Here is a 25,316-nt window from a genome sequence, read left to right as displayed (position 1 = left end):
ATTTTCAAAGGCACCCTTGGATTGAAACCAAAGCCGTGGGCTGGGCCGGATCTGCCGCCTGCCTGCCTTAAAACTTGCCTGTCCGAGAGAGAGAGCTGGAGAGAGCAGCGGGGGAGGGAAGCAGCGAACAGCCCTGCCTCTCGTGTCATGGCGACGTGCACTGCACGCACGCACGCTCGCGCCTGCGATCAAGCGAGCGGGACGTCACGTGGCCAACCGTGCCCACTAAGCGGCCGCGGCGAGGCGGCTCGCGGAGGAGCGGTTTGTTCCCCCCCCCCCTTACCCGCTTCCCCGCTCCTCCGGCTCCCTCCCACCTTCCCGCTGACGGTTGGTGCCTCGCGCCGCTGCCCGCTCCCCTCAGAGAGCCGTTGCCGCCAGCGCCTCTCTCTCCCTCTCTCCCTCAGGTGAAGAGGATGGTGGCGGTTCCGCCGAGTCGCGCTCCTGAGCCCCGCCGCCCTCCAGCAGCCGCGTCGCACGGTGGCCACAACGCGGGTGAGTCTGAGGTACCGGCTGCGGCAGCAGAGACCTCCTCCCCGCCTCAGGAAAGCGCCCTGAGGCGACCGGCTGCGCTTTTGGTGCGGACGCCAGGCCTGCTCCCTGGGCGCCGATTGAATGGGGGAGCCGCGTCGGCCCCTCTCTCCTTTCTCCTACCCCCGCCAGCAGCATTCCTCCTCTGGAGTCTCCTTTTCCGTGCCACGCTCGCTGCAGTCAGTCAGCCCGTGAATTAACGTCCTGCTTCTCCCCGCCCCCTCCCCGCCGTTGTCAGTGTTTAAATGTTAACGGCATGCTCCAACGTTCTTTTACGGAACATACCTAACTTAGCAAACGAAGGACGGTTTGGGGTGGGTGCGCGGGCGTGCGCTTGCTTGTGTCCTGCTAACCTGGGAGTCAGCGCTGGTGGGACCTAGGCGTGTGTAAGACGTGCAAGGAATTGCGCTGAATCTCGGTGAGCGAGGAGAAACTTGGCAGGGAGGACCCGGGGAGAGACAGACGCTGGCTCGGGAGCCTGATAATCTAAATTCCGAAAGTGAGGATAGACGAAGGAGGGAGGGAATCGGTTCTTTCCTGCCGTTTTGGAGAGGGCAAATCAACCAGTCAATCAGGGGGACGTGCACCTGAGGCAACAGTGCATCAGGTGAGTAAAATATGAGCAGTTTTCGCAGGCCAGTTGTTGCCTTCCTTTTCCTCTCCTGCTTGCCGCAGTGCCAGGAGGTACCTTTTCGAGATGCAGGTTAGCTAGGTCCCTCTTTTGTACGCACTGTGCGATCGGGGAGGTGGAAGATCAGTATGTACAGTATGCAGAAGTGTGGGGTTCTTGTCATGGTTGTGTTCCTTTCCCTCCCACCTTTGTAGGATATTGGGCGTTGGGAAACTGGAGTTGAAAGATTTGTGGGTGGTGTTTTTTTAAATATATATAGAACCAGCTGCTTACAAGTTCTTGCAACCAATGAGCAAGATGGTTTTGCTCCTTTGAGATGCTCTTTTGTGCTACCTAATTAATGCTTTCAGCCCCAGTCAGAATGTTGCAGTCTATAAATCAGCAGCTGAGAGAAAGCCTCAGTCCAAAACACACTTTTTCCGGGAGTAAGACCCAATTAATTCAGTCAGACTTGCCACTGAGCAACCGTTAGAATTTTATTTGTTTGCTGATCATAATGTAGTGAAGAAAGTGGAACAGGCATTTCTAACGTGAGTTGTAGAAAAGGAGAAACTGGTGTGAGCCAGAATTTTCTGTATACGGAAATGTATAGCATTCTACTATGATGACCACATCATAGATTCCCTACCATTGTAAGACAGAAGCGAATGTCATGGTGGAAGCTCTCGTCATATTTGTACAGATTTTGATGTTTAGAATTTCATCCCTGCTTATATAGGAATGATATGTGGTAGTAATTTTTAAGTATAAGCAGGGCTTTTTTCAGCCAGAACTCACCGGAATTCAGTTCCAGCACCTCTGAGGTGGCAGGGCACCGTTGCTATTATAAGAGAACAAGGGAGGCGTTTATGGTGAGTTCTGGCATCTCTTTTTCTAGAAAAATAGCACTGAGTAGAAGTATCTGAAGTAAGTTTTCACACTTTTTTTTATTGGTAAGAGTTTCTCTAAACCCTGGTTAGAAGTTTTGTATAGCCATGGGTTATTGCATGCTTACTTTTAATAGCTACAGAAAAATATTCAGTTTACTGATCAAAATATTCCTATGCACTGTAGCCTATTCATGTCTACTGAAAACTGAATCCCATTGACTTTAGTGACACTTACTCTCAGGTAAATGTCTATAGGATTGTCACCATAGGCATTTTTCTATTGTGGAAAGCTCAAGCTTAAATAACATTGGAAATACAGTAATGTTTTATAAACTCCCATTGTGTCATGTTATATCTGCTATTGGAATGCCCTAACTCCTGAACCTTGTTGGCTAGAAAATAGCAACAGTGTGAGGTAGGAGAACAGAATAGCTCCATTCTTAACATATCACATGACCTGGATTTCTGTGCTTCAATAATCCTCGCGTTTTCCTTGGCACAAGTTAGTGCGGGACAGGGAGTTGCTTTATTTTGCTCAGGAATTTAATTACTACTGCTGTTGACTAGGTTAAGCAACAACAATCCTTACTATTATTTATCACAGTTACAGTGTTGAGAATTGGCAGATGATTTGGATATCAACAGTGAATCAGAAAAAAACTTTCATTTGTTTCCTTAATATGTTGCAATTGCATCCTGTTATTTTATTGCAGACATTTGTAAAATGTGGATTTTACAGCCCCAGCGTGCATGTAGGTGAGAACAATGTATTATTATTTTTTATCTTCACTGTCACTACTAGTGATGTGTTGCACAGCTAGTGCCCTTTTATTATTTTTTGGTGGTATTCTCATAACTGAAGTATTGTTCATGACTGAACAATTGTTGTGGAGAGTGTATAGAAGGATAAAGTAGGATATGGAAAGGAGAACCATTCTTCAGCCTCTGATTGCTGCAGTAATCCAGCTAAACCCTTCAAAGTCTAATCTTCTGGCAGAGATGGGTTTAGTACCATGTTGATTAAGTACTAGTTATTGAAGCAGGGGATAATATAGGGAAAATTACAGAACTGACGTAGGAAAACTTATGTGGGGGCTATGTTCTAGAGATTGTGCCTAAAGCCAAAATTGTGTATAGTCAAAACATACTGGGTTTAGCGGTGGATGTGATTGCCAGTCTTTTTTTAATGTGTGTGCATGTGTATAGTTACAGTATATGCACAAATAAATAACTGAATAAACAAATAGAGTGGTTTACAGCTGCTTTGTCAAATGTTTAGGCTTCTGCCTTCCTCAATAACCCATTTGTTATTTCAATTGGATGTTGGAAACCAATAGTACAGTTTTAAAGACGCTGAAGATGAAACAATTTAGCAAGACAAAAGTGGTATGCAGCCATTTCTTTTTTAAAAAAGGAGAATTAAAAAAGTGAAGGAAGCGATAGTATTGCCTCTACAGTTTCTTCATTTCCATCAGCTTGCCAAAGTTATAGAATTGGGAAGTGCATTGTCTCCAAAGATGCTGTTGCTGAAACAATTCCGATCTGAGAGGGGTAAAAAAAGAGTGCAGTTCTTAAGTTATTTAAAGGCTGGTATATGCATAGATTTAAGCTAAGATTGATAGTTCACCTTAGGTAACAATCTTAGAACTTTATTTATTGATTGCATTTTTAATAACCGTTCCAGTTTTTCAGCTTTCAGAATGCGGAAGAAGCAGAAAGCCTTTGTTTTCCTGTCTTTCACTCAGTGAGGATGATGCCACAGTAAGCTAGTCTATATTTCACAACTCTATTGATGCGTTTCAGCTAGATTGGAGTATTGCTCAGATTCCTCTTCTATGGTGCTAGATGGAAAATGAACATGACCTGCCTTTCACAGTAGTAGTATCATGCCTAGTCAGTTCCTTTGTTGAGTTCAAAACCTGTAAATCAAGGGCACCAACTTGAATAAAATATTGAGGACTGGATTAAGCTCGCACACATTCCCTCCACTTTGTGGAGGAAAACCGCTTTTGTTTAACATTGTTTTTGTGTTTTGTTTTCTAGCTTTCTTTTGATATATCTGACTGCTGCCCTTTTTTTAAATACAAAGAAAGCTAAAATTCTATGACCTCTGCTGGCATGGGGCCCAGTGCACCTGTACCCTCTGTATCTCCCAGTTGGTAACTCTGCTTGGAAGGGTTTAGAAGCTTTCACTTCAGCTTTTGGTTCTGGCTAGGTGTTTCTTCTGCTGTAAATGGTTTTTAGTGGTGTTTTAAGAGACAAACCTGTCTTGATGCACCTCTTGGAAGTGGTTCCACTTTCCCTCACCTTGATCAGTTCATGGTCCTCTAGGCCTGGTCTATCAACCGTGAAATCTTTTATGTGTGCCAAGAAAAAGGTTTATCTGCCTCTCATTGAGACATGTGATCCTGTTAGGCGACATTTAACCAATCTATTATATTTCAATCCAGCAGCTTGGTCATAAAACTTTTAGTAGCTTATTCAGTCTGATCTGTGATGGTAGCCAAGTATTCTTGGCTATTGTTGTGGAAAAAATACTATAGATACTTAGAAAATTTTAGCAGTAGCTATAGTCAGCTATCTTAATATATTATAAGGTTGCCTGAATATCTGTTTCACATGACTATAGACAGCTTTAATTTTCTGTTTCTTCCTAACTCTCTTGAGAATGTTACATTTCCTAAAAGCATGCATGGGTTGCATAAAAGTGTTTAGATTTAAGTTTGATATTTTGGGTAGAATAACAGACATCCCTGTTATCACCATTTAAGCCATGAGCACCTTTGTTTTCTACAAACCTTAAGCTGTTATTCTTTTAAGGCTAATCAAAGTGCTAATGTAAACCGAGGCTATTTGCCCCAATCTAGGTACCTACAGCTTTCAACTATTTGGGAGCTTGCAGTTACTTTTAAACCAGACTATAGCATATTATGGCTCTTTGGAATATAGAACTGTTCAGATTTTTATTAGTCAGGTTTAATAATGAACCGCCTTTCCGTTTGTCTCATATTTGGGGGGAAATGTTGACAGAATGTTTCCCTCAAGTTATCCTCATGTCTGCAAAAAATGTGAAAGTTTCAGAAAAGCTAGAACTAGTTAAAACTGTGGAAGCAATGATGGTTAGAATGGAATATAGTCATTTCACCACAGTCAGAATTGGCAGTATATTTCAGCTAAAAAAGAAAGAAAACATGGCAACATTCTGATGCCAAACTCAATTTTTGCACTCAGGGAATTAATTATGGGTTGTGAAATTTGTATTTCATATTGGTAATATTTTTTATTTGAGTTGTATAAGGCAAATAAAGCATGGCTTGTGGCATGGAGCAAAGACTATATGCAACATGGTATAAATCTATTTGTACCATACAAGTGGGGAAATCAGTGCTGGACATGGGACTTTGATTCCTAAGCATATCAGTCTTCACTTGGTAGCGGTTACTGCCCTGTGGAATGCCCTCCCACCAGATGTCAAGGAAATAAGCAACTATCCTACTTTTAAAAGACATCTGAAGACAGCCCTGTTTAGGGAAACCTTTAATGTTTAATGCGGTATTGTGTTTTTAATATTCGATTGGGAGCCGCCAAGAGTGGCTGGGGAAACTCAGCCAGATGGATGGGGTATGTATGTATGTATGTATGTATGTATGTATAAATAAATAAATAAATAAATATAATAATTATTAGACCCCTTTAAGAATGTGATGGTAGACTTGCTTAATCTTCATAAGAACAGAAGAAGAGCATGCTGGATCAGACAAAAGACTCATCTAGTCCAGCATCCTGTTCTGTCAGTGGCCATCCAGATGCCTGTTGGAAACCTTCAAGCAGGATTTGAGCATAAGAGCACTCCTCTGTCCCACAGTTTCCAGCATCTGGCAATCAGAAGCATACCACCATGATGGCAGAACACAGTCATGATGGCAGAGCACTGATAGGCTTATCCTCCATGAATTTTTCTAATCCTTTTTAAGACCATCCAGGCTGGGGACCATCACTACATCCTGTGGGAATGACTACAATTGGAGTATAGTTCTGATCTTCTCACTTTAAAAAGGGTATTGAAGAGAACAGGTTTGGTAAAGGGCAGCCACAATGATGGGGCAGCAAGTCCTGTATGAGGAAAGGATACAGCATTTGGGGCTTTTCAGTTTAGAGACTGTCACGTAAGAGGTGTCTTCTGTTATTGTGTCTTCTGCCAAACAAGTGGTGTCTTGTGTAGAGATGCCTGATGCTATTTTGTTCTTTAAATAGTACTGTTTAACTGAGATGGTCTGAGCAATTTGGTTTGGATGCTGCAAACACTATTTTCTTGTATCTGTTTTTCTTGAGCAACATAAAGGAGGAAAGAGATATTTCGGACCTCTGCGTCTCCCAGGAGAAAGAGCATCAAGTAGAATTAGAGTAATATGGCAAACAAGAAGGATACTTTGGAAAGAGAACATTGAAGCTGAAATAAAATAGGCAGGTTGAAAGAAATGCATCTGTTTTGAAGATATCAGCATTACTTCTTGGACTTCATGTTTTGACTAGCTTGCTTATAACTGTCTCCTGTGTCGATTGTGATATGTCATTGCGAATGTCATCGCTGTATCATGATCATACCAGAGAAATTTGTAGAATTATATATACAATCAAAATTTAAGAGTAGCTGTATTTTTCCAGAGTGGCACACAAATTGCCCCCCCCTTAAACCATTTTTATTATATTTATATTCCACCATTACTCCAAAGAACTCAAGGTGGTTTACACGCTTCTTTCTCTCTCCATTTTATCCTTGCCAACACCCTTGTCAGGTAGGTCAGTCCTAAGATAGTGACTGTCCCAAGGTCACCCAGTGGATTGAGTGGGGATATGAATCCTTTTGGGAATGGACTGGTTTTAAGTAAAGAGCTGCTGTGCTTTTTATTATAATTATTGGTATGAAAACACCAACTAGATTATGCTGTAACTACAGGGCACATGCTTTTACTACATAACGTTGTCCTCTGCTAGCGTGCACTTTAATAGAGAAAGGTCAGTACTTGTTTTTTTCACTTTATTATTCAGAAAGCGAATCTTAAAACTGCCCAGCTGAGATGTGTGTATCTGCAGCATTCCTTTACAGCTCATTTAACCAAGTGCTATGGATGCAGTTTGAAGAAACTCTGAAGATGACTTAATTTTTATAGATACACTGGATTACTTGTATCTAGGAAATTGACCTTGCAGTCCCTTCTTGTACTACAGTACTGGTGAGGACAAAGTGTCTCACTGTTAATGACCAGCAGCTAATACTGGAAATTTAGTGTGTACTCCTGTGCATGTCTGTTCATTGAATTTAGTTTAAAGGGGCTTAGTCCTAAATTGATGGGGTATAGGATTGCAGCCTTAGCTCTCTTCTGTTCAGAGGACCTAAATTCAGAGGTAATAGCATATATTAGTTGTAATATTGCAGCATGTACATGTATATATGCCAGTGCAGGTTTGTGGGCAAATTAAAATTTGTGGGAGGCTGAAGCATCATTGCCACTGCTCTTTGCAGCATGGCCTATAAGCAAAATTAAGAATAAATTTCAAAATTAAGTAGGAAGGGGCAGGAACTGAACATGTTTCTGAACTGTTTATGACATTCTCATAGGAAATATACTGTTCCTTGTTTGAGAATTCTACTGAGTGGCCAACATAGAGAGGCCATCATGTTTGTGCTTAAGTATTTTCAGTCATGGATTTCTTGGCCTTGGTAATTAATTACTATATGGCTAGTTGCAGAAACTCTTAATCCACTGCCAAATCTTGAGTTTGAGGAGCAAGTGTTGTGGATTGCAGAGGGAGAAAAACAGAGCCAGGTGTATGTAATTCCTTGTGTAATTGAAGGGGAGGGGAAAGAGGAAGCTGATTACCAATTGTGTCCTGGGTCTAGAAAAATACTTTCTGTAGTTGCAACTACACAATAAGTTAGTAACAGAGACTGGTGACCCAGAGCTTGGTATGATCCAGGGTCTTCCCACCTCACCTGCGGCAATCCCTTGTTGCATTGACAAGGTGTTGCAGTAGTTCTTTCTGACATGGGTAAACAAGAGTGAAGTGGTGCAGCACTCAAATGAAGAACCAGAGTTTCTCTGTGTTTAAGAGAACAAAGCTTGAGAACCCATGTCTTTTCTCCTGTAGGATGAGTTGAAATAGAACTAAAGTTGCTGACTTTTCAGCCTTTGCTCAGTTCAAAACATGGTCCCTGTTAAAAATTAGTTGTTGTGCTGCAAATATTTTAAGCAGTTAGGCTGTAAATGTTTAAAGTTCAGATTATATTTGCTGTTAATGTGTCTCAACCTGACATTTCCAGTAATAAATGAACTTTACTTGCTTAACATGGTATTTGTGCCATTCTTTCTTTGCGTCTCACACTCTTTGCTCAAAATGCTGAGGGCCAGGATTGGAGGTGAAGATCAGTCTGTTTCTAACAGTTGAATTTGCAAGTAGCTTTTTAGTTTTAAAAAAGGAAGGACTCACTGACTGAATACCTATTTTAATCAGGTTCTGAAGCAGATTTTGCAAGTCCTGAGAGGGAATTTAGTTATCATTAACCACTGTTAGCAGCAGATACAACACAAAATGCTTGTTAAGTCAAGGGCAGTAGGATTTTTAAAGGAGAGGGGAGGGAGTATTTGTTTCTGAGAGTGATGCTTGATTTACAAACAGGAAGCCAGCAGTTTATCCAAGATAGAGACATTTTATTGAGATGCCCACAAGGCATTTGAGAATGTAATCTTATTATGTGGTGCTTTCTTTGTAGAATATTTGCAATGATCAGTTATGTAAAAATGCTGTTAATGCTTCACTTAAAATTTCTGTATCTATTGCTGTTCTTTGGTTTTATGGTAACTTGGCATACTGATAAGTTGATGTATGATTTGATGCTTTTGTATAGGATGAAAAATTATCATTCTCAAGACATTATTACAGTTTACGGTTAATTTAAAATAGACCATTTTCTGAAAGGCCAGCTTTCATGAAGAGGCTTGTAATTGGAAATTTTACCCTTTTCCCTTTTATATTTTTTTAGGGGATTGAGAATGTGCTAACAACAATGCTAGGATTACAATGGGAAGTGTCACACTTCGCTATTTCTGCTATGGCTGCCTCTTCACATCTGTGACCTGGACACTTCTACTCTTTATTTATTTCAACTTCAGCGAAGAGACCCAGTCTTTCAAGAATGTGCCCATCAAGGGGCTTGAACCTCAGAAGCCATTTCCTAAAAAGATCTATCCCCGTTTTGTCCATGGGCCAGTACACATAGCTGAAGCTCACCACAGATACAGTAAGAACAGGAATCCATTGGGAAATGCTGCACAGGATCCCATCAAGGGGGATACTGAGATGTCTCCTGAAATGGGTAAGTGAATAGTAATTGACTGCATTGAAACTCATATTGTGAAAACCAGATGTGAAGTGCTTCTGTCTTCCTATGTAGTTTCAGACAGGAAACGAATGGGAGCCCTAAATTAGAAAAGTGCTTGCTCTTGAAGCACAGTGGTTTACCCAGATTAGTAATTGCCAGACATATATATTACTAATGAAAAATGCAGAGGCAATTCAATTAGATCTGCTATTTTAATAAACCATTAAAATACAAATAGATCTTTGTCTAGTTTAGTGCCAAAATCTGCTAGGGATGTTTTGCCATCTGCAAAGAAATTATCATCTGATAAGGTAATCAGACTTGCTTTATTTATGAATGAAAGCCAGGCATTCAGCATAGTGTTCATTATGAATCACATTGTACAGTATTAGAGGTACAGCTTGGTCTGAAATGTATTTGTTAGAATCCACCTTGGTCTGGACTCTGAGGAGACCTTTGGAAGAGCAAGATTCTGTAGGAGGCTTGGTATTATAGGGGAACAGGAACCTTGAGGAACCCACAATCTTTGAGGGATTGCAGAATCTGCAAAGAAATCTCAAAGAAACATCCCAGCCAAGGAACTAAGTGCCCCCACATTCTCTGCCCCCCTCTTTCTCTCATAATTGAAGGTGGTGGTGGTGGGCCAATCTGGAAGCCCAGAACTGGCAACAGTGAAGCCCTACAGCATCTCATATAGCCGCTTATGGTCTCTTTACTGTAGTTCCACCTATGATAAGGGGAAATGAGTGTAGTCCCTGAAATAAGACCCAACTGAGAATGAGGAAGGGGCTTAGCAGTCACTACTACAGAATTGTGTAGCCTCTGTCTGGTGCCTTGTAGAATAGCACCTTTTCTTCACAGAGCCAGTTGTACTCTGCACCTGGGTCCCAACCTCAATTTCCTTCTTATTTCCTCAGGGTGTGGAACCTATTCAACATTAACCAATGCATGTAGAATGCTCTTACTGCATATAGCTCTCAGAAACATATTTTTGTCCAGTAGGTTCTTCTTCATGAAATTGGAGAAGCTAAACATTCTTATTTACTTTTTTGATCACGCTTTCCCTGAATGCTTGCTTCATAGTGAATGAACTGAAGATGCCTATTGGCTTTGACTGTTAAGAAGATTAGGTTACATGACCCACAAGCTGTATGCAATTTTAGTTGCAGCAAGGAGAGAATAGGCTTTGTAAAATAGGGAGGAAAGCTTAGAATCATTTCCAAGATGCATTCCCTCTTTTAAAAAGAGTCTTTTTCTAGAATAGGCAGGGCCCAGGTTCATTCTCCAGAGTTTTCAAACTAAAGGTGCTTGTTTCTAGTCCTCAGGTGTGCAAGAATAGGTAAGAGGTCACAAAAATAATAAAGAATTTGAACTCGTTGCATGCTGCTTTCTAAACCTTTGTACTATGCCCCCCCACCGGTTTGATTTGATTTTTCTTTTTGTGCTGCATGATCCACCGGTTTCAATATGTTTAGTGAAAAATAAAACAAACTAGCTCTAGTCTTCTGGACTGAAAATGTGTTGGACAAGTGTTGTTAAGGATGTACACGTAGATGCGTTTTCTGCACAACTGGAACATCTAGAAGGAGCAAGTTTAGAAAAAAAAGAAAAGAAAAGGGAAAAGAAGAGAAGAGAAAAGAAAAGTGGTGTGGAGTATTCTATGCCCATTGATGCCATTTTTTCCCTTTGCACTGTGCAATCTGTTCTTTGCCTACTATGCTCCTGCCTGTCATATGGGCAAGTGAGGTTAACGAGTGGTTAGCGTAGACTAGGTGTATTGAATCAACATGCAAGCACAGCCATGTCTCCTCTGAAATCCCATGCAGCTATATCACTGGGGACTACTTAAAATTATTGAGCCCAGCTTTGCATAATTGTGTGTGTATTTTAGTCTTGTGCCTCCTACATTCTTGCTATCCTTCTCCCCCACTCCCTCCTGCCCCAAAAAGCAATACAGTGGTACCTCGGGTTAAGTACTTAATTCATTCCGGAGGTCCGTTCTTAACCTGAAACTGTTCTTAAGCTGAAGCACCACTTTAGCTAATGGGGCCTCCTGCTGCTACCATGCCGCCAGAGCACGATTTCTGTTCTCATCCTGAAGCAAAGTTCTTAACCTGAGGTACTATTTCTGGGTTAGCGGAGTCTGTAACCTGAAGCGTATGTAACCCAAGGTACCACTGTATTCCAGCTACCTCTTCTGGCTCTCTTAAGACTTGAAAAGAGAGCTTCATTAGTACCATAGTAGTATGGTAAATACTGCACAAATATTGCTATAAATGCCTTGAGCTTAGATAGGCCATCCTGTTTAGCAGTGAGACCTCCTCATTAGTCTTTCCCTGGGCCAGGAAATGAGAATGGAGCAGTAATTTGAATTGGAATATATCATTAGCTGAACACGTAAGTTTAAGAAGTTGATCATTGGCAATACATACATTAGACAGTGAATTGATTTTGGCACATTCTCCGTTGCAGGTATGATTTTTAATGAACAAGACCAGGAAGTGAGAGACTTGGGCTATCAAAAGCATGCTTTCAATATGCTCATCAGTAACCGGTTGGGATATCACAGAGATGTGCCAGACACAAGAGATGCAAAGTATGTTTCTGCATGTTCTCGATAAAGTGAATGCTTTGTTTCAAGAGCCCAATGGTGAAGATATAGCAAAAAAGTCCAACAGAATGATGGGCAGTGGGAAGGATGGGGCTTGTATGTTGCAGCGATGCCTTTGGCAGTGTGCCTATATATATTCCTACATATACTGGGGGGGGGGGGGAGATTCCATTAGGGAGCTGTCTAACTGCTTTGAGAAGGTGAACATGGAAGGAAATAGCACCTAAAGAAAGGGCTCAGTGCTTTGCAAAAATGGCTTAGTCCTGCAGAAAGGGAAAGTCAGAAGGTCAAGCATGGGAGCATCAAGCATTTTACGGTGTTTGTAGGCATGCATATGGTTGGTTTAAATTTTAATCAGAACTACCACAGGGGAGGCACTTTTTGCATTCCTGTATGGCTCCTCTGAGATGGAGTCCAGGGCACTTCATATTGTGAGTGGAGTGCATGCTATACATCTTGAACAGCAACAGTCTTAAGTGTATTACTTTACTTTCTCCCATAGGATTCCCCCCCCCCATATTTTCTTCATGGGGGGAGAGCAGCTTTGGCCCTTCCCCCAAAATCTGGCAGCTGATTTATTCCCTCCACCCAATAGAACTTGACTCTGAAAAATGTCTATTTCATAGCCCTGTCCTGGGTTCTATTTCTAAAGAAAGAAAAAGGATATACATGTGACGTAGTTTTTTCATAAAGTAAACATTTTTCTTCCAGTCCTCTACAGATTTAAGGTCTCCTCAGAGTTGTCGAATGAGCATATTTCCCCCCAAATAGAGAGCTGATGGAAATGAGAGAGGATGAGAAGTAAGAAATTCAGACCATACCAGAAATTATATTAAGAAAGGGAGTGATTCAGAAATAACATGGTTTTGAAAATAATTTCATTTTTGTATTTACATTGGCAAAATATGCATAACATGTAGAATTGCTTGACGGTTCTTGCTGTGCAGTATGCAAGACAAATATGTATTTTTATGTTGCTTAAAGTGCTTAACTTTGGCTGGATTGTGCCCTTTGTGTGTGAAGTTCTTTGCAATGTAAAATCTGATAATCAGTATGGCATTGCTATCCATACAGAATTTAAAAATTCAGAACCAACTTTTAACATATGCATGCACAAAAGGCTGTCTTCCTTTCTCTTGTAATGCAGCTATATATTGTGTACCTTGAGAAACCAATCTTTTCATTTCAAATTAAATATCCAGATTTGTGAAACAGCCCTAATAGTTGCTGATCACTGAATATTTTGTTTTTTGAGCTTTGATTTTGGCTTTGTCATGATCCTGTTGTAATGCGTAGGTTCAAAGATCTCACTTAAAAGGCCTTTATCTCCTTATTAGGATAGAGTGAACATTGAGTTCATTCTTGACATCATTCTGTGTTTTAAGTATGGTTGTGAACAGGGCTGCAAGATACTTTGCAAAACTTAGTAACCTGTATAATTTTCTAGAAGCAATATTGGAGAGAAGGAAGGAAAAATACAGCTCCCTTTCCTGCTTTCCTTTGATTCAGTGTTTAATTGAGAATTCCTAGGACTCAAGCTTAACTGGAAATTAGATATACAATCTTTTTTTTTTTTTCATCAATACTGTTACATATTTTCTCTAAGCTATAGAATTGTAAGAGGTTCTGTATTATAGGAAGCCCTACTTGTACGTACAGGGGTCAATAAAAGTAAAAATGAGCCGTGGAAATTGCTGAATATGAGGAATAGCTTGAACAAGGGGCAAAGAATGAAATAGAAAGGGAAAGATATTTGGGTCTTAGAAAGACATGCAAATGGATAGGGAAAAAAGCTGTGGAAAAAATTAAAGAATAGTGTTTAAAGTTTTAAGGAACAGTAAAGTAGGGAAGAAGGGAATTAAAAGGGGAAAGAGCATATATTCTTTGCATGCTGAAAATCTCTGAATCAAGTACTGCCACCTCTAGGTAGCACTGGGGAACACCCCTGTCTGAGATGCTGCTGTAGTTGGTGTGGAGTATATTGAATGAGATGGATCAGTGGTCTGACTCTGTATAAAGCAGCTTCATATGTGTGTTAGAAGGATATCAGGATTAGAAAGGTATTGCAGTGCTGAAAGAAAAATTAAATGGGGAAAGGAGGAGGTTGAACGAAATGTAAGGTGAAGAAAGGGCTATGAATGGAAGGAGCAAAGGAAGAAAATGAGTGGGGTGAGGTGGGGAAGGGACTGGATTTTGAATAACTTATCTGTGGAGGCATTAGAGATAGGATGACTGTGTTCCCTAAGTTTCCTGTTTTCATTATCTTTTAAAAAAAGTTAGTGGACAAATGTAATGCAGAGGAAGAATTGTAAAATATGCAGATTTCAGTTTCTTCAAACAAGCACGCACAGTAGAGGGATAAATCTGCATCCTCTACAGAAAACAAAATCCTGTATTCCTCAGCAACTGAATTGCCAGATTCCTTTTTTAGGTGCCAGTGATTCACAGGGCATATGGTTTCTTAAACTCATGAGTAAAAGAGATTCTGTGGGGGAAACAGCTACACGCATATTGCATGGTTATTATAAAAGGGAGGGTGCAGCTTCTATTTTGGTATTATATGGGATGTTCGTGAAATATTAGCAACATTCTTTGAAAACCATGTGTGCTTTTTCTTTCTTGCAGGTGTAAAGAAAAAAGTTATCCTCATGATCTGCCCTATGCTAGCATTATAATTTGTTTCTATAATGAAGCATTCTCTGCCTTGCTTCGGACAGTGCATAGCGTTTTGGACCGCACACCATCTAATCTTCTCCATGAAATTATCTTGGTGGATGACAGTAGTGAATTAGGTGAAAGACTCTTGCATTATATGCTAATTTTGTGCAGTGTAGTCTAAGGATACTTGGACTACTGACAGATTACTAAATGCCGTCTTACTCCCCTTGCCTTTTCTTACTCTAGCTGATCTGAAAGAAGAATTGGATGCTTACCTAACAAAAAATCTTCCGAACAATATAAAGCTAGTCAGAAATGAGAAGCGAGAAGGGCTAATTCGTGGGAGAATGATTGGAGCTTCCCATGCTACAGGTAATGTCCTTTATATCTATGAATTCAAGTAGTCCCTTTGTTTGTTCAGTACTTCTAAATCATGATGGTTTGTCCAAATTGCTTGTGACTTTAATACATTTAATGTATAAAGAAAAATATGAAACTTCTCATAGTAAATGCTCCTTGATCAGCTTTCAAGCAAAACAACACTACTCCTACTACTAATTTATAATTTATACACCGCCCATCTGGCGGGGTTTCCCAAGCCACTCTGGGCAGCTTCCAGCCGAATACAGTGGTACCTTGGGTTACAGACGCTTCAGGTTACAGACTCCTCTAACCCTGAAATAGTACCTCGGGTTAAGAACTTTGCTTCAGGATGAGAACAGAAATCGTGCTCCGGTGGCGCAGCGGCAGCAGGAGGCCCCATTAGCTAAAGTGGTGCTTCAGGTTAAGAACAGTTTCAGGTTAAGAACGGACCTCCAGAACGAATTAAGTTCTTAACCCTAGGTACCACTGTATTAAAAACACAGTGCAGCATTAAACATTAAAAACTTCCCTAAACAGGGCTGCCTTCAGATGTCTTTTAAAAATACATCATTAAAATGAACAAAAAATAAGTCAGCAAAATACATAGCACATCCCTGGATTCAAAAGCAAATAAAAGTCTGTTGCTGAGAATACCACTGTTAGTCACAGGTAGTAGATAAGAAATATAATTCTTTCACAGTCTCAAATTTTAATATGTATGCTTCTTCCTGTTATTTCCTGATGGTTAAATATTCTGTAGGTAGTTGTCAGCATCAGTATGGAACCTGAATACTTGTGAAGGGGTCAGACTATAGTGAACCGCCATTTGGAAAATAGGGTGGACACTCAATAATAGTGTAGTTGGCTATCTCTTCTCTATTTTAACTTACTTAAAAATGGAATCTCTCTTGCTGTCCAGGAACATTCCACTTCTGCTCATGGTGAGGAAAGCAGGGAAGGGGCAAATCTGAGGTTGGCTTCTAATCTTGAGTGTATTAAGCCTGGGAAGTAATGTCATAACAATCCCCTTGTTATAAAAGGTTTTTATTTTGCCATAATATGCACCAGTTGTGAAAACCAGGGTTTGTGAAATGCAGTAAAACAACTGTGGCTTGTCTTTCTTTCCCCAAAAGGGACTAACTAATCTGGCCCTAGCTCACTACATGTTGGTTGGCAGTTAAATTGTTTCCATTATGACAAGGCATCTTATTAAAGCTGTTTACAAATACCCCATTCATACTGATTCACAGTCATCTCCCCAGAGAGATTTGTTGTGGCTATAACATTTAATTAGGTTAAAGTATCTTTTTGATAATCTTTATAATCAGCCCTCATTGTGCATGAACAATAATCAGTGTTGAATCAGGAAAGCTTGTGTTATAATTTGTAATGATGATCTAAGCTCCTCCTAATTAATGCGTGTTAATCATCTACATTAATGCAGTATAATTACATTGAAGTTCCGAACATGCAGCAGTACTTGTTCAGCTTTACTATTTGAGCTCAGTGCTGCAGCTTGTGAATAGCTTCCCTAAGCTATACCCAGTGAAGTAGGAAAAATTTATAGCTATAATTGGAACACCTAACTGCCTTTTTAGAATGGAATTTCCTGAGTTTCTGATTTCCAACCTTGGCTTTCATTTAGGAATAACTTCTAAGTTTTTATTGGGCTTTTAAAAACTCATAATTGCATCTTTTTTACTGGCTACCCGCTTGGCCTTGTTTATGACTCATAATTGTAATGGATGACTCTTATGATCATTAGTATAGTTTTTATCATTTTAGCCTCCTGAGAGCATTCATGATGAAGGCTGTGGGTTACAAGTTATATAAATAATACTCTTGGCGATTCCACACCCGCCCCGCCCCCAAAATCTGAAGGATGCTGTAACTTAATTTCCCTAGAAAAAGTACTTGATATAAGAAATGAAACTATTAGCCCACTTATTATTACATTATTAGTATCCAGATAATTGCTACAATTTAGGTCACCACCCTCTCACTCCATGTGTTTTCCAACAAGACAAGGTCTGTGGCTATTTGAGTTGTGTGTTTGTAGTTATTCTAAAATTGATTTCTTGAACAGGAAGAAATCCTGTTTGAGGCAAGTTTTATTGAGTATTATAATGTGTTCTGATATTTGTATTATAATGTGTTTGGGGGTGTCTTCTGTCTGATCAGGTGAAAATTGATTTAAATGTCATGGGGGATCTTAACTGACACCTGAAGAGGGGGTAGAGATAAAACGCTCATTATGCATAGAAGGGTAGAATATATCCATTATCTAACTGCTGGCTGCAGGTGCAGAATTCCTAGTTAGACATGTGATTGGCTAAGGCCAGACCTGGGGTGGGGCAGGAGTCAGCCCATGTTGGTTGGCGCTTGATGTTCATAGGGAACAGCCCATAGAAGAAGACTATAGAGGAGGAGCTGAGAGGAAGGCAGCATAGTTTGGTGGCCAAAGACTTGCTGCGGTAGGTGAGTCACTTGGCTTAGCTAAATGAATGAGAGGGGTGGGATCTGTCTACAGCAGTGAGGTAGAAGAAGTGAGAAGCAGTTTAGAATGGTAGGCTCTGGATTCCGGGTGGAGAGTCAGAGGAAGATTCCAGGACACGGTTAAGCAGGATGGTGTAGATACAAGGGCAGTCTGGCAAAAGGGTTTTAACAAGGTAACCTAACTGCTTCCTCAGAGCTGCCATGGTTTAATAATGGTAGTGTAAAATAAGCAGTTGATATTTAAAGTGGCAGTAACAACTTAGCAAATGCATACTTATTTAAAGAGAGAGTACTAAGCTAAAGCAACCACATAAGCTTGTGCACTACATACTCTTGTAGTAAATAAACATTAATATTTTTGTAAAATATTGTAGTTATCTGTCAGGCTTTGCACCATGTCTATATCCCAGTTACCAGGGCTGTTGATAAGTTAAGCGTTCAAACGGGATAAGTGATATTATATGGTGGTTGCAGTACGAGTTTAGGAAAACCATTGGAGTGGAAGTTGGGGTTTGTTAATAGAATAAGTAAAGAATCACACACACACCCAACTGAAGTTTGAAAGGCCCAATTCTTGTATATAGCCACATAGATGGGGGAATCCCTCAAAAAGTAATCATGAGATAATCCATCCCAACTGTAGTGTGATAGAGTTCTGCCTTTTTAAAAGAAAGAAAAGTGGAATTACCTGGATGTAGCAAGTACTTGAGATTTCCCCATCACGCTGCTGTGTTTCATATTGTTTTCGTCTCTCTGCTACAGTGGAATATGTCTAGAATAATGAAAATATGTAACTCTGACTCTGATTGCCTTGCTTTTTGTTCTCTGTTCTTATTGTGCTTCTTTTTTCTCAGGGAAGGTACTTGTGTTTCTGGACAGTCACTGTGAGGTGAATGAGCTGTGGTTGCAACCTTTGCTGACACCCATCCAGGAATCACGGAAAACAGTGGTTTGTCCTGTCATTGATATAATTAGCGCTGACACGCTTACCTACAGCTCTTCCCCAGTTGTCCGTGGAGGGTTCAACTGGGGTCTGCACTTTAAATGGGATCTTGTTCCTTTGTCAGAACTGGAAGGCCCTGAGGGAGCCACTTCTCCAATCAAGTAAGATTTATTTATATTATAACCCACACTGCATTGTTCACACAGAGTGAGAAACATTAAAATACAATAAAACAATATTTCATTTAAAGACAACTTGATGTAAACAAAGACAATAAGCTAGCAGCAAAGCTGCTACATAATATGCTATGTAGTAAGATACCTTCTCTAAGTACCATATGCTAAAGAACATACCATATTATGAAGGGAGTACCGTATATGCAACCATGTGCTCCTTCAAGGAAGGGGAAGATAAAAAAAAGTGGGATACAACTGCTTCAACACTCATCTTTAGGTGTGAACACTTAAACTGAAAAGAAGAATGAAGAAAAGGGATAGCCAATTGATGCAATGAGCTGTACTAGCAAATGTCAATAATTTTCTTTGGAGAAATCTCTTTCAACATCTAATTTTTAACAGAAAAGTTGAAACCAGAATTTCAGCAAAGCTGTTAATGAGTTGATATCAACATATACCGTATTTTTCGTCCCATAGGATGCACCGGCCCATAGGACGCACCTAGGTTTTTTTTTTGGGGGGGGAATAAAGGGAAAAAAATTGCCTTTATTTCCCCCCCAAAACCAGGTCGGGGAATCCAAACCAGGTCAGGGAACAGCGGGATGGCGGCGCTCCGCTTCCCCGCTGCCCCCCGAGCTTGTGGGGCTGCCCGATGTCTGCCCGAAGCGCGGGGCCCCGTGCTCCGTGCAGCAGGCTGCTATCCACAGCCTAGGGAGCCCTGCGGGAATTCCCGCGGGCTCCCCAGGCTTGCTGATAGCTTCCTGAAGCCTGGAGAGCGTGAGGGGTCGGTGCGCACCGACCCCTCTCGCTCTCCAAGCTTCAGCGAAAGCCTGCATTCACCCCATAGGACGCACACAGATTTCCCCTTCATTTTTTGGAGGGGAAAAAGTGCATCCTATAGGGCGAAAAATACGGTAATAAATGACTTATCCATAAATGCTGTTCATTCCAAGTTTGGCAAGCCTTTAATTCAAGGGTTCCCAAATGTTTTGCACTAGTGGGTACGTTTAGAATTTTGAGAGAGTGCTGGTGGCTGACACAGGAAGTGTGCCATAACGCAAAATTAGAAGTCAAAACCAGTACTTTGAATTGAGCCAAGAAGCTAATGGGCAGCCAGTGCAGTCAGGCAAGGATTGGCATTATATGTTCAAACCGTATTGTAACAGTGAGCAACCTGGCCACCAAATTCTGCACCAAGTTGGTGACTCTTGCTTTAATTTGTAACCTGTCATGGGAACAATTGGTAAGTAAAGGTCCTTAAGACCTTGTACAAAAGCCTAAGAGATGTGTCACAAATGAGGGAGGGTAAGGGAAGAACAATGCTTATCATACAGTAGAAAAAGTGGCAGACTCCTTCAATTACTTCATTGAATCTATGCCCTTCCATGTAGCCATAAGGGCCTCTCAGGATGGCACACAACAATAAAACAATCAGTAAACTTAAAATTAATAAAAATTACACGCTAAAAAATCAGAATTGGGGATCCAGAATAACTTCCTAAAAGCCATTACCTGCCTCCCGAGTGGTATGCACTGTCTTTCTGCAGACTTTCAAAGTTTCCTTGAGTAGAAATGATGCTCAACACCACCTTGTCACCATTTTTTTAAAAAAATTAGGGGCCGGTGTTTGGATCTGTGAGTTTCTATTCCCACTCTGTTAGTCTTTTAAATATCTAATTGATTGGCCAGTATTCCAATTTCCCCCCTGCTGCTGGACTTCCACATTTGATTCATAACCATACGTACCTCACATCAATCCTCTGTAAATTTTGTGTGACTTCAGCACCCCCCCTCCCATCATTGGTAGGTATAGCTTTGGAAAACACTTACTTTCTTTTAGGTCACCTACAATGGCAGGCGGCTTGTTTGCAATGGACAGAGAATATTTCAATGAACTTGGACAATATGATAGCGGCATGGACATCTGGGGAGGGGAAAACCTGGAAATATCATTTCGGGTATGTATGCTATTTTTGTAGACTATAACCTTTTTTCTTGGACGAGGACAATGATTGAATCGCATTTCTTTACACACTATGGTTGCGCAGTAATTTTCTTTAATTTTGCAGAGCAGTTCTGTGAATGTTGAAAGTTTTTCTAAACTAGGTGTCGGGAATATTTTCTGGTCAGACCAGATAGTTGATTTTTCTGAAAAATAAATTTCCTTTTTTGTATCACAACTTTCATCACCTCCAGCTAGCAGGACTAGTGGTCAGGCATGATGGGAATTGTAGTCCCAAAAGAGCTGAAGACCAAAGTTTGGGAAACCCTGATCTAGAAGTTATAGCTTCTATCAGCTGTAATCCTTTCTAACTATGTTAAATAGTCTCAGCATCTTCAGAAACCACACCTATGCTTAATATGACCTTCCTTGAGTAATTATCCTTTGTTTTATTACTTCTGTTTCTGAGCAGATCTGGATGTGTGGGGGCAAACTTCTCATCATCCCATGCTCCAGAGTCGGACACATCTTTCGTAAAAGGCGACCTTATGGCTCCCCAGGCGGGCAGGACACCATGGCGCACAACTCTCTACGGCTAGCTCATGTGTGGATGGATGAATATAAGGCAAGATGGCCACTACTGTAGAATTACAAGCCATAGCAAAAGGTGGATGTATCTGGGTGCCTTGGTGGTCACAGCAGGGATGGATATTCAGAAACTCTGGTCCCGTTCCTGAAAAGTGGTAGTTTTTTCATCTTCTACTTTTTGTGTGGTATCAGAACCTTCAATATAGGTTCTGAGTTGTAACAAAAGTTTAGAAATGCATTGATAATTGCAGTAGCGAAGATTAAAGAAATCCAATCCAGAGGCGTAAGTGATGGAAATGAAATATAAAACATTAAACATTCTCAATTTTACTGAAGGGAAACTGGTGGAATTCCATCCTGATTTTACCAAATGCTGCTGGATGATCTCTGTGCAGAAACCAGCAGTTCTACATCTTCTGCTATTCTTTCCTTGGTGACATGTAGTAAAACAGTGAATCAGAACAAAATTGGTCCTACCTGAAGCATAGGTTTCGTCGGTTACGAGGGGGTAACTGGGGCCCAGCCCTTTGGGGTCTGCATTTATGTTTTCTAACTTAGGTTATATGTTCACTATTTATCTTCACATTCTTACTTACACACACGTTTTGAGCCAGGGTGGGAGATAGACAATTATCTTCAGATTTTTTAAAATGGACACAGTTTGCAGCTGCTATGAAAAACTGAATAGAGCGAGCTGACCCCCCACAAATCATTGCTCCTGCCTTTGTCATGTGATTGAGGCCTGTCCCAACCCAGTTAACCCCTCGTCAACCTATGGAAATGAGGGTGTGATGATGATGATGATGTTGTATCCCATTGGTTTCCCACTCCTGCACCACTTCATTGGTTGGTTGAGGGAGTGGGACATTCACAGTGTGATTGTCATGAATCCAGGAATGAGAGACAAAGCAGATGGGGAATTCTGTTTTTGGCAGTGGTCACATAGGTCCCAAAATGTGTGGTTCTGCCCTTGGTCATTATTGGCTGCATAGGCACAGTAGTTTCAAAGTGTAGCTTTATAGCATGTACAAACCGCATTGGTTTATAGTTCAGAGAAATTGGCTTTTTGCTTGTTTTGTTTTCAGTCCTGTGTATTCATCCTCACTTCAAAATAGAATCATTGTTCTGAACTGTAATTCTTCCTACCACACTTTCCTCTCTATGACATAGGAACAGTATTTTGCTCTGCGACCAGAATTACGGACAAGGAACTATGGGAATATTACTGATCGTGTGGAGTTGAGAAGAAAGTTGAACTGCAAATCGTTTAAGTGGTATTTAGACAATATATACCCGGAGATGCAAATTTCTGGTTCTAATGCCAAAGTACCGCCGCCACTCTTTTTCAACAAAGGGCAAAAACGACCAAAAACATTGCAACGTGGACGGGTAAGATGCTGTTCTAACTCTTCAGGTTCTTTAAAATCATACTCTGAAAAATGTAGTTATAAAGATCACAAAAGCTGGCATCTGAATTAAAAGAAACTATTATTACTTTCTAGCTGTTGTGCAGCTTCGCAATAAGAGTAGCTTTGAAAATCTGTAATTATGCACTGTAGTTTTTAGATCAAATATGCTAAAGGTATCATATCAGTCTTACTTGCCTTGCTTCCTGTGCAGGTTAACAACCTTCGTTATGGATGAATGTCTTTCACATTTGTAGGTGACTATAATCTCTTGTCTGATCAGAAGCACTCTTGCTTTAGGACAGGGTGGTCCAAGCTCTCAAACCAAGTAGGCCACAAGAGTACTTCAACACAGAACCTGGGGGGGGGCGGCACACTGAATTAAATTTCCATATCATAAAGTGTTTGCAATATATTTAATATTATTTATTATACACACATTTATGTACCTACCTACCTACCTAAAAAGTGACCCAAAATCATGGAGGCTGCCTGGTGTGAGGGAAGTTGCTGGATGCAGGCAGGACTCCAGAAAGGAAAGAGGAAGGGAGAGGGAGGAGCCGAGCGAGTTATTACCAGCTCTTGGTGGGGCAAGTCAGAGAGAGGAAAAGAGTGCGAAAATGAGCAACTCACTGCAGCTCTGCCATTTTGCTTTTATTGCTTTCTTGCCCCCTTTCCCCTTCTCTCCTCCTTTGCCACTCCCGCTTCCAGCCCTGCCACCACTACCAAAATATTCAACACATGCACACATGTGTGCGCACACTCACTAGCTCTAGTTCAAGTTAGGGATTCTCTCCGGATGAGAGAATCTTCTGCAAGGAAGACATTGCTTACTTTGGCTGAAGAAACTTCCTTTTACTCCCCTCATTTCCTTTTTTCTCCCACATCCTTCTTGCTCTCTACTCATCCTGCCCCCAAGGTGGATTCTCAGCCACAGCTGGGATGAGTGGCCTGTGCTGGTCACAAGCAAACTACGGCAAGGCTTTCATGTTGTCACTTCCAGTTCCCTGCAGCTTCAATACATAGCAAGGGCCACCAAGAAAGGCCTTGAGGACCACAAGTGGCTTGTGTGCCGCGTGTTGGACAACCCTTCTTTAGGAACACATATATTGGAAATGACTTTACAGTGGAAGGAGATAAAAAACCTTACCTTTCCAAAGAATTGTAGATGATGTAGGGACGCAGGTGGCGCTGTGGGTTAAACCACAGAGCCTAGGACTTGCTGATCAGAAGGTTGGCGGTTCGAATCCCCACAACGGGGTGAGCTCCCGTTCCCTGGTCCCAGCTCCTGCCAATCTAGCAGTTCGAAAGCACATCAAAGTGCAAGTAGATAAATAGGTACTGCTCTGGTGGGAAGGTAAACGGTGTTCCCGTGCGCTGCTCTGGTTCGCCAGAAGTGGCTTAGTCATGCTGGCCACATGACCCGGAAGCTGTCTGCGGTCAAACGCCGGTTCCCTCAGCCTATAGAGTGAGATAAGCGCCGCAACCCCAGAGTCGGTCACGACTGGACCTAATGGTCAGGGGTCCCTTTACCTTTACCTAATTACTCCTAAGTTAGCCTGTTTTGCAACATAAAAATGTGCATAGGTGCATGCAACTTTCTCTTTTATCTCTGCTTAGCCTTGAGACTGCAACAAGTAGCTTTGGGCAAAGTCGCTGTCTCTGAGGTTATCTTATCATCACACAAAGTTTTTTTTTTTAAAAAAAGATAGGCTGAAGAGCTTATAGTTTACTTTGTCTGTGTGCTGAAAACTTTTGTTCCTTACTAGTCTCTACTATGCATATCTCCTAGAAATCTGTCAACAGAGTTGCTTCTGTGATTGCAACAATACCTTGATCTAGTGAAAATTATTCTAGAGATACAACTATTAGGCATGGGTGGAGCCAGGACTTTTGTTAGGGGGGCAGAACGGATGTGATTGGTCAGTTAAATATTTCTATTGTTTCACTTGATGGGGGCGGGAGCTGCCCCCTACCCTGCTTGGCTACGCCTATGTTGTTAGGGGAAATTCTATAGAGAGCACATAAAATAACCTTCTGCCTCTTTCCTCCAAACGTCTCTCATTTTTTCCATAATGCTCTCCCCCATCCTCTCCCTTATATAATACGGCAAGAATGAATAGTATTGTGATTGCAGACATTTTCCAGTTGTCTTATGTGTGTGTGTTTTTCTTTTGCAGCTGCTTCATCTTCAGACAAATAAATGTCTTGTTGCCCAAGGCCACCCAAGTCAAAAAGGAGGACTTGTTGTGGTCAGAGAGTGTGATTACAATGATCAAAATCAGGCAAGTGCCCGAAGACAGCACTTACTTTCTCCTTGCTTTGCTTTCCCTAGCATTGTTTATTTTTATAGTCTCCACCGTGTTGCTTTATTTTGATCACTCCTTCATAACATTAAAAACAAACCACACCCAAATTCCTTCCTCTATAGACATGAAAAGGGTCTCTCACTTGATATCTTCTCACTGTATGCTCTTGTCATCTATATCTTTTGACACCTACGTCACATAAAGCTTTCTGTTTGTATCAATTTCCTTTCTGTTATTTCAGGACTGATCACTCAGATAAATACATCAGTATCCATTAGCTACTTTTACAAATTTTTGCCACTGATGTCTGCTTCAAAATCACTTACTAAAAGGAGGCTTTGTGGATTCCTTAAGTACCTCACTACACTAGGTGATACATTCAGAATTTTGCTCAGTGCTTGAGGTCCATTCCAGG

General features: G+C 41.0%; 1 protein-coding gene across 5 annotated transcripts in view; it reads left to right on the top strand.

Annotated features, from left to right (window-relative positions):
- Positions 1–203: 203 nt before the first annotated feature.
- GALNT11 (polypeptide N-acetylgalactosaminyltransferase 11) overlaps positions 204–25,316 on the top strand; it is a 28,163-nt gene continuing 3,050 nt past the window's right edge. Inside the window, exons 1-11 of one of the 5 annotated variants that reach the window (XM_083406443.1) lie at positions 330–492; positions 3,713–3,789; positions 9,071–9,403; positions 11,882–12,005; positions 14,646–14,812; positions 14,925–15,050; positions 18,392–18,641; positions 20,497–20,614; positions 21,071–21,223; positions 22,357–22,575; positions 24,773–24,877. In XM_083406443.1, the coding sequence (XP_083262569.1) occupies positions 9,109–9,403; positions 11,882–12,005; positions 14,646–14,812; positions 14,925–15,050; positions 18,392–18,641; positions 20,497–20,614; positions 21,071–21,223; positions 22,357–22,575; positions 24,773–24,877 (1,557 nt within the window). In that variant the 5' untranslated portion in view covers positions 330–492; positions 3,713–3,789; positions 9,071–9,108. The other 4 variants (XM_083406445.1, XM_083406444.1, XM_083406446.1 and 1 more) reach the window with 4 other exon arrangements.

The sequence above is a fragment of the Podarcis tiliguerta genome, assembly GCF_965153285.1.
Source record: "Podarcis tiliguerta genome assembly, chromosome: 12".
NCBI lineage: Eukaryota > Metazoa > Chordata > Lepidosauria > Squamata > Lacertidae > Podarcis > Podarcis tiliguerta.
Note: the sequence above shows the minus strand (reverse complement) of the source record. Positions and strands in the feature narration are given on the sequence as shown.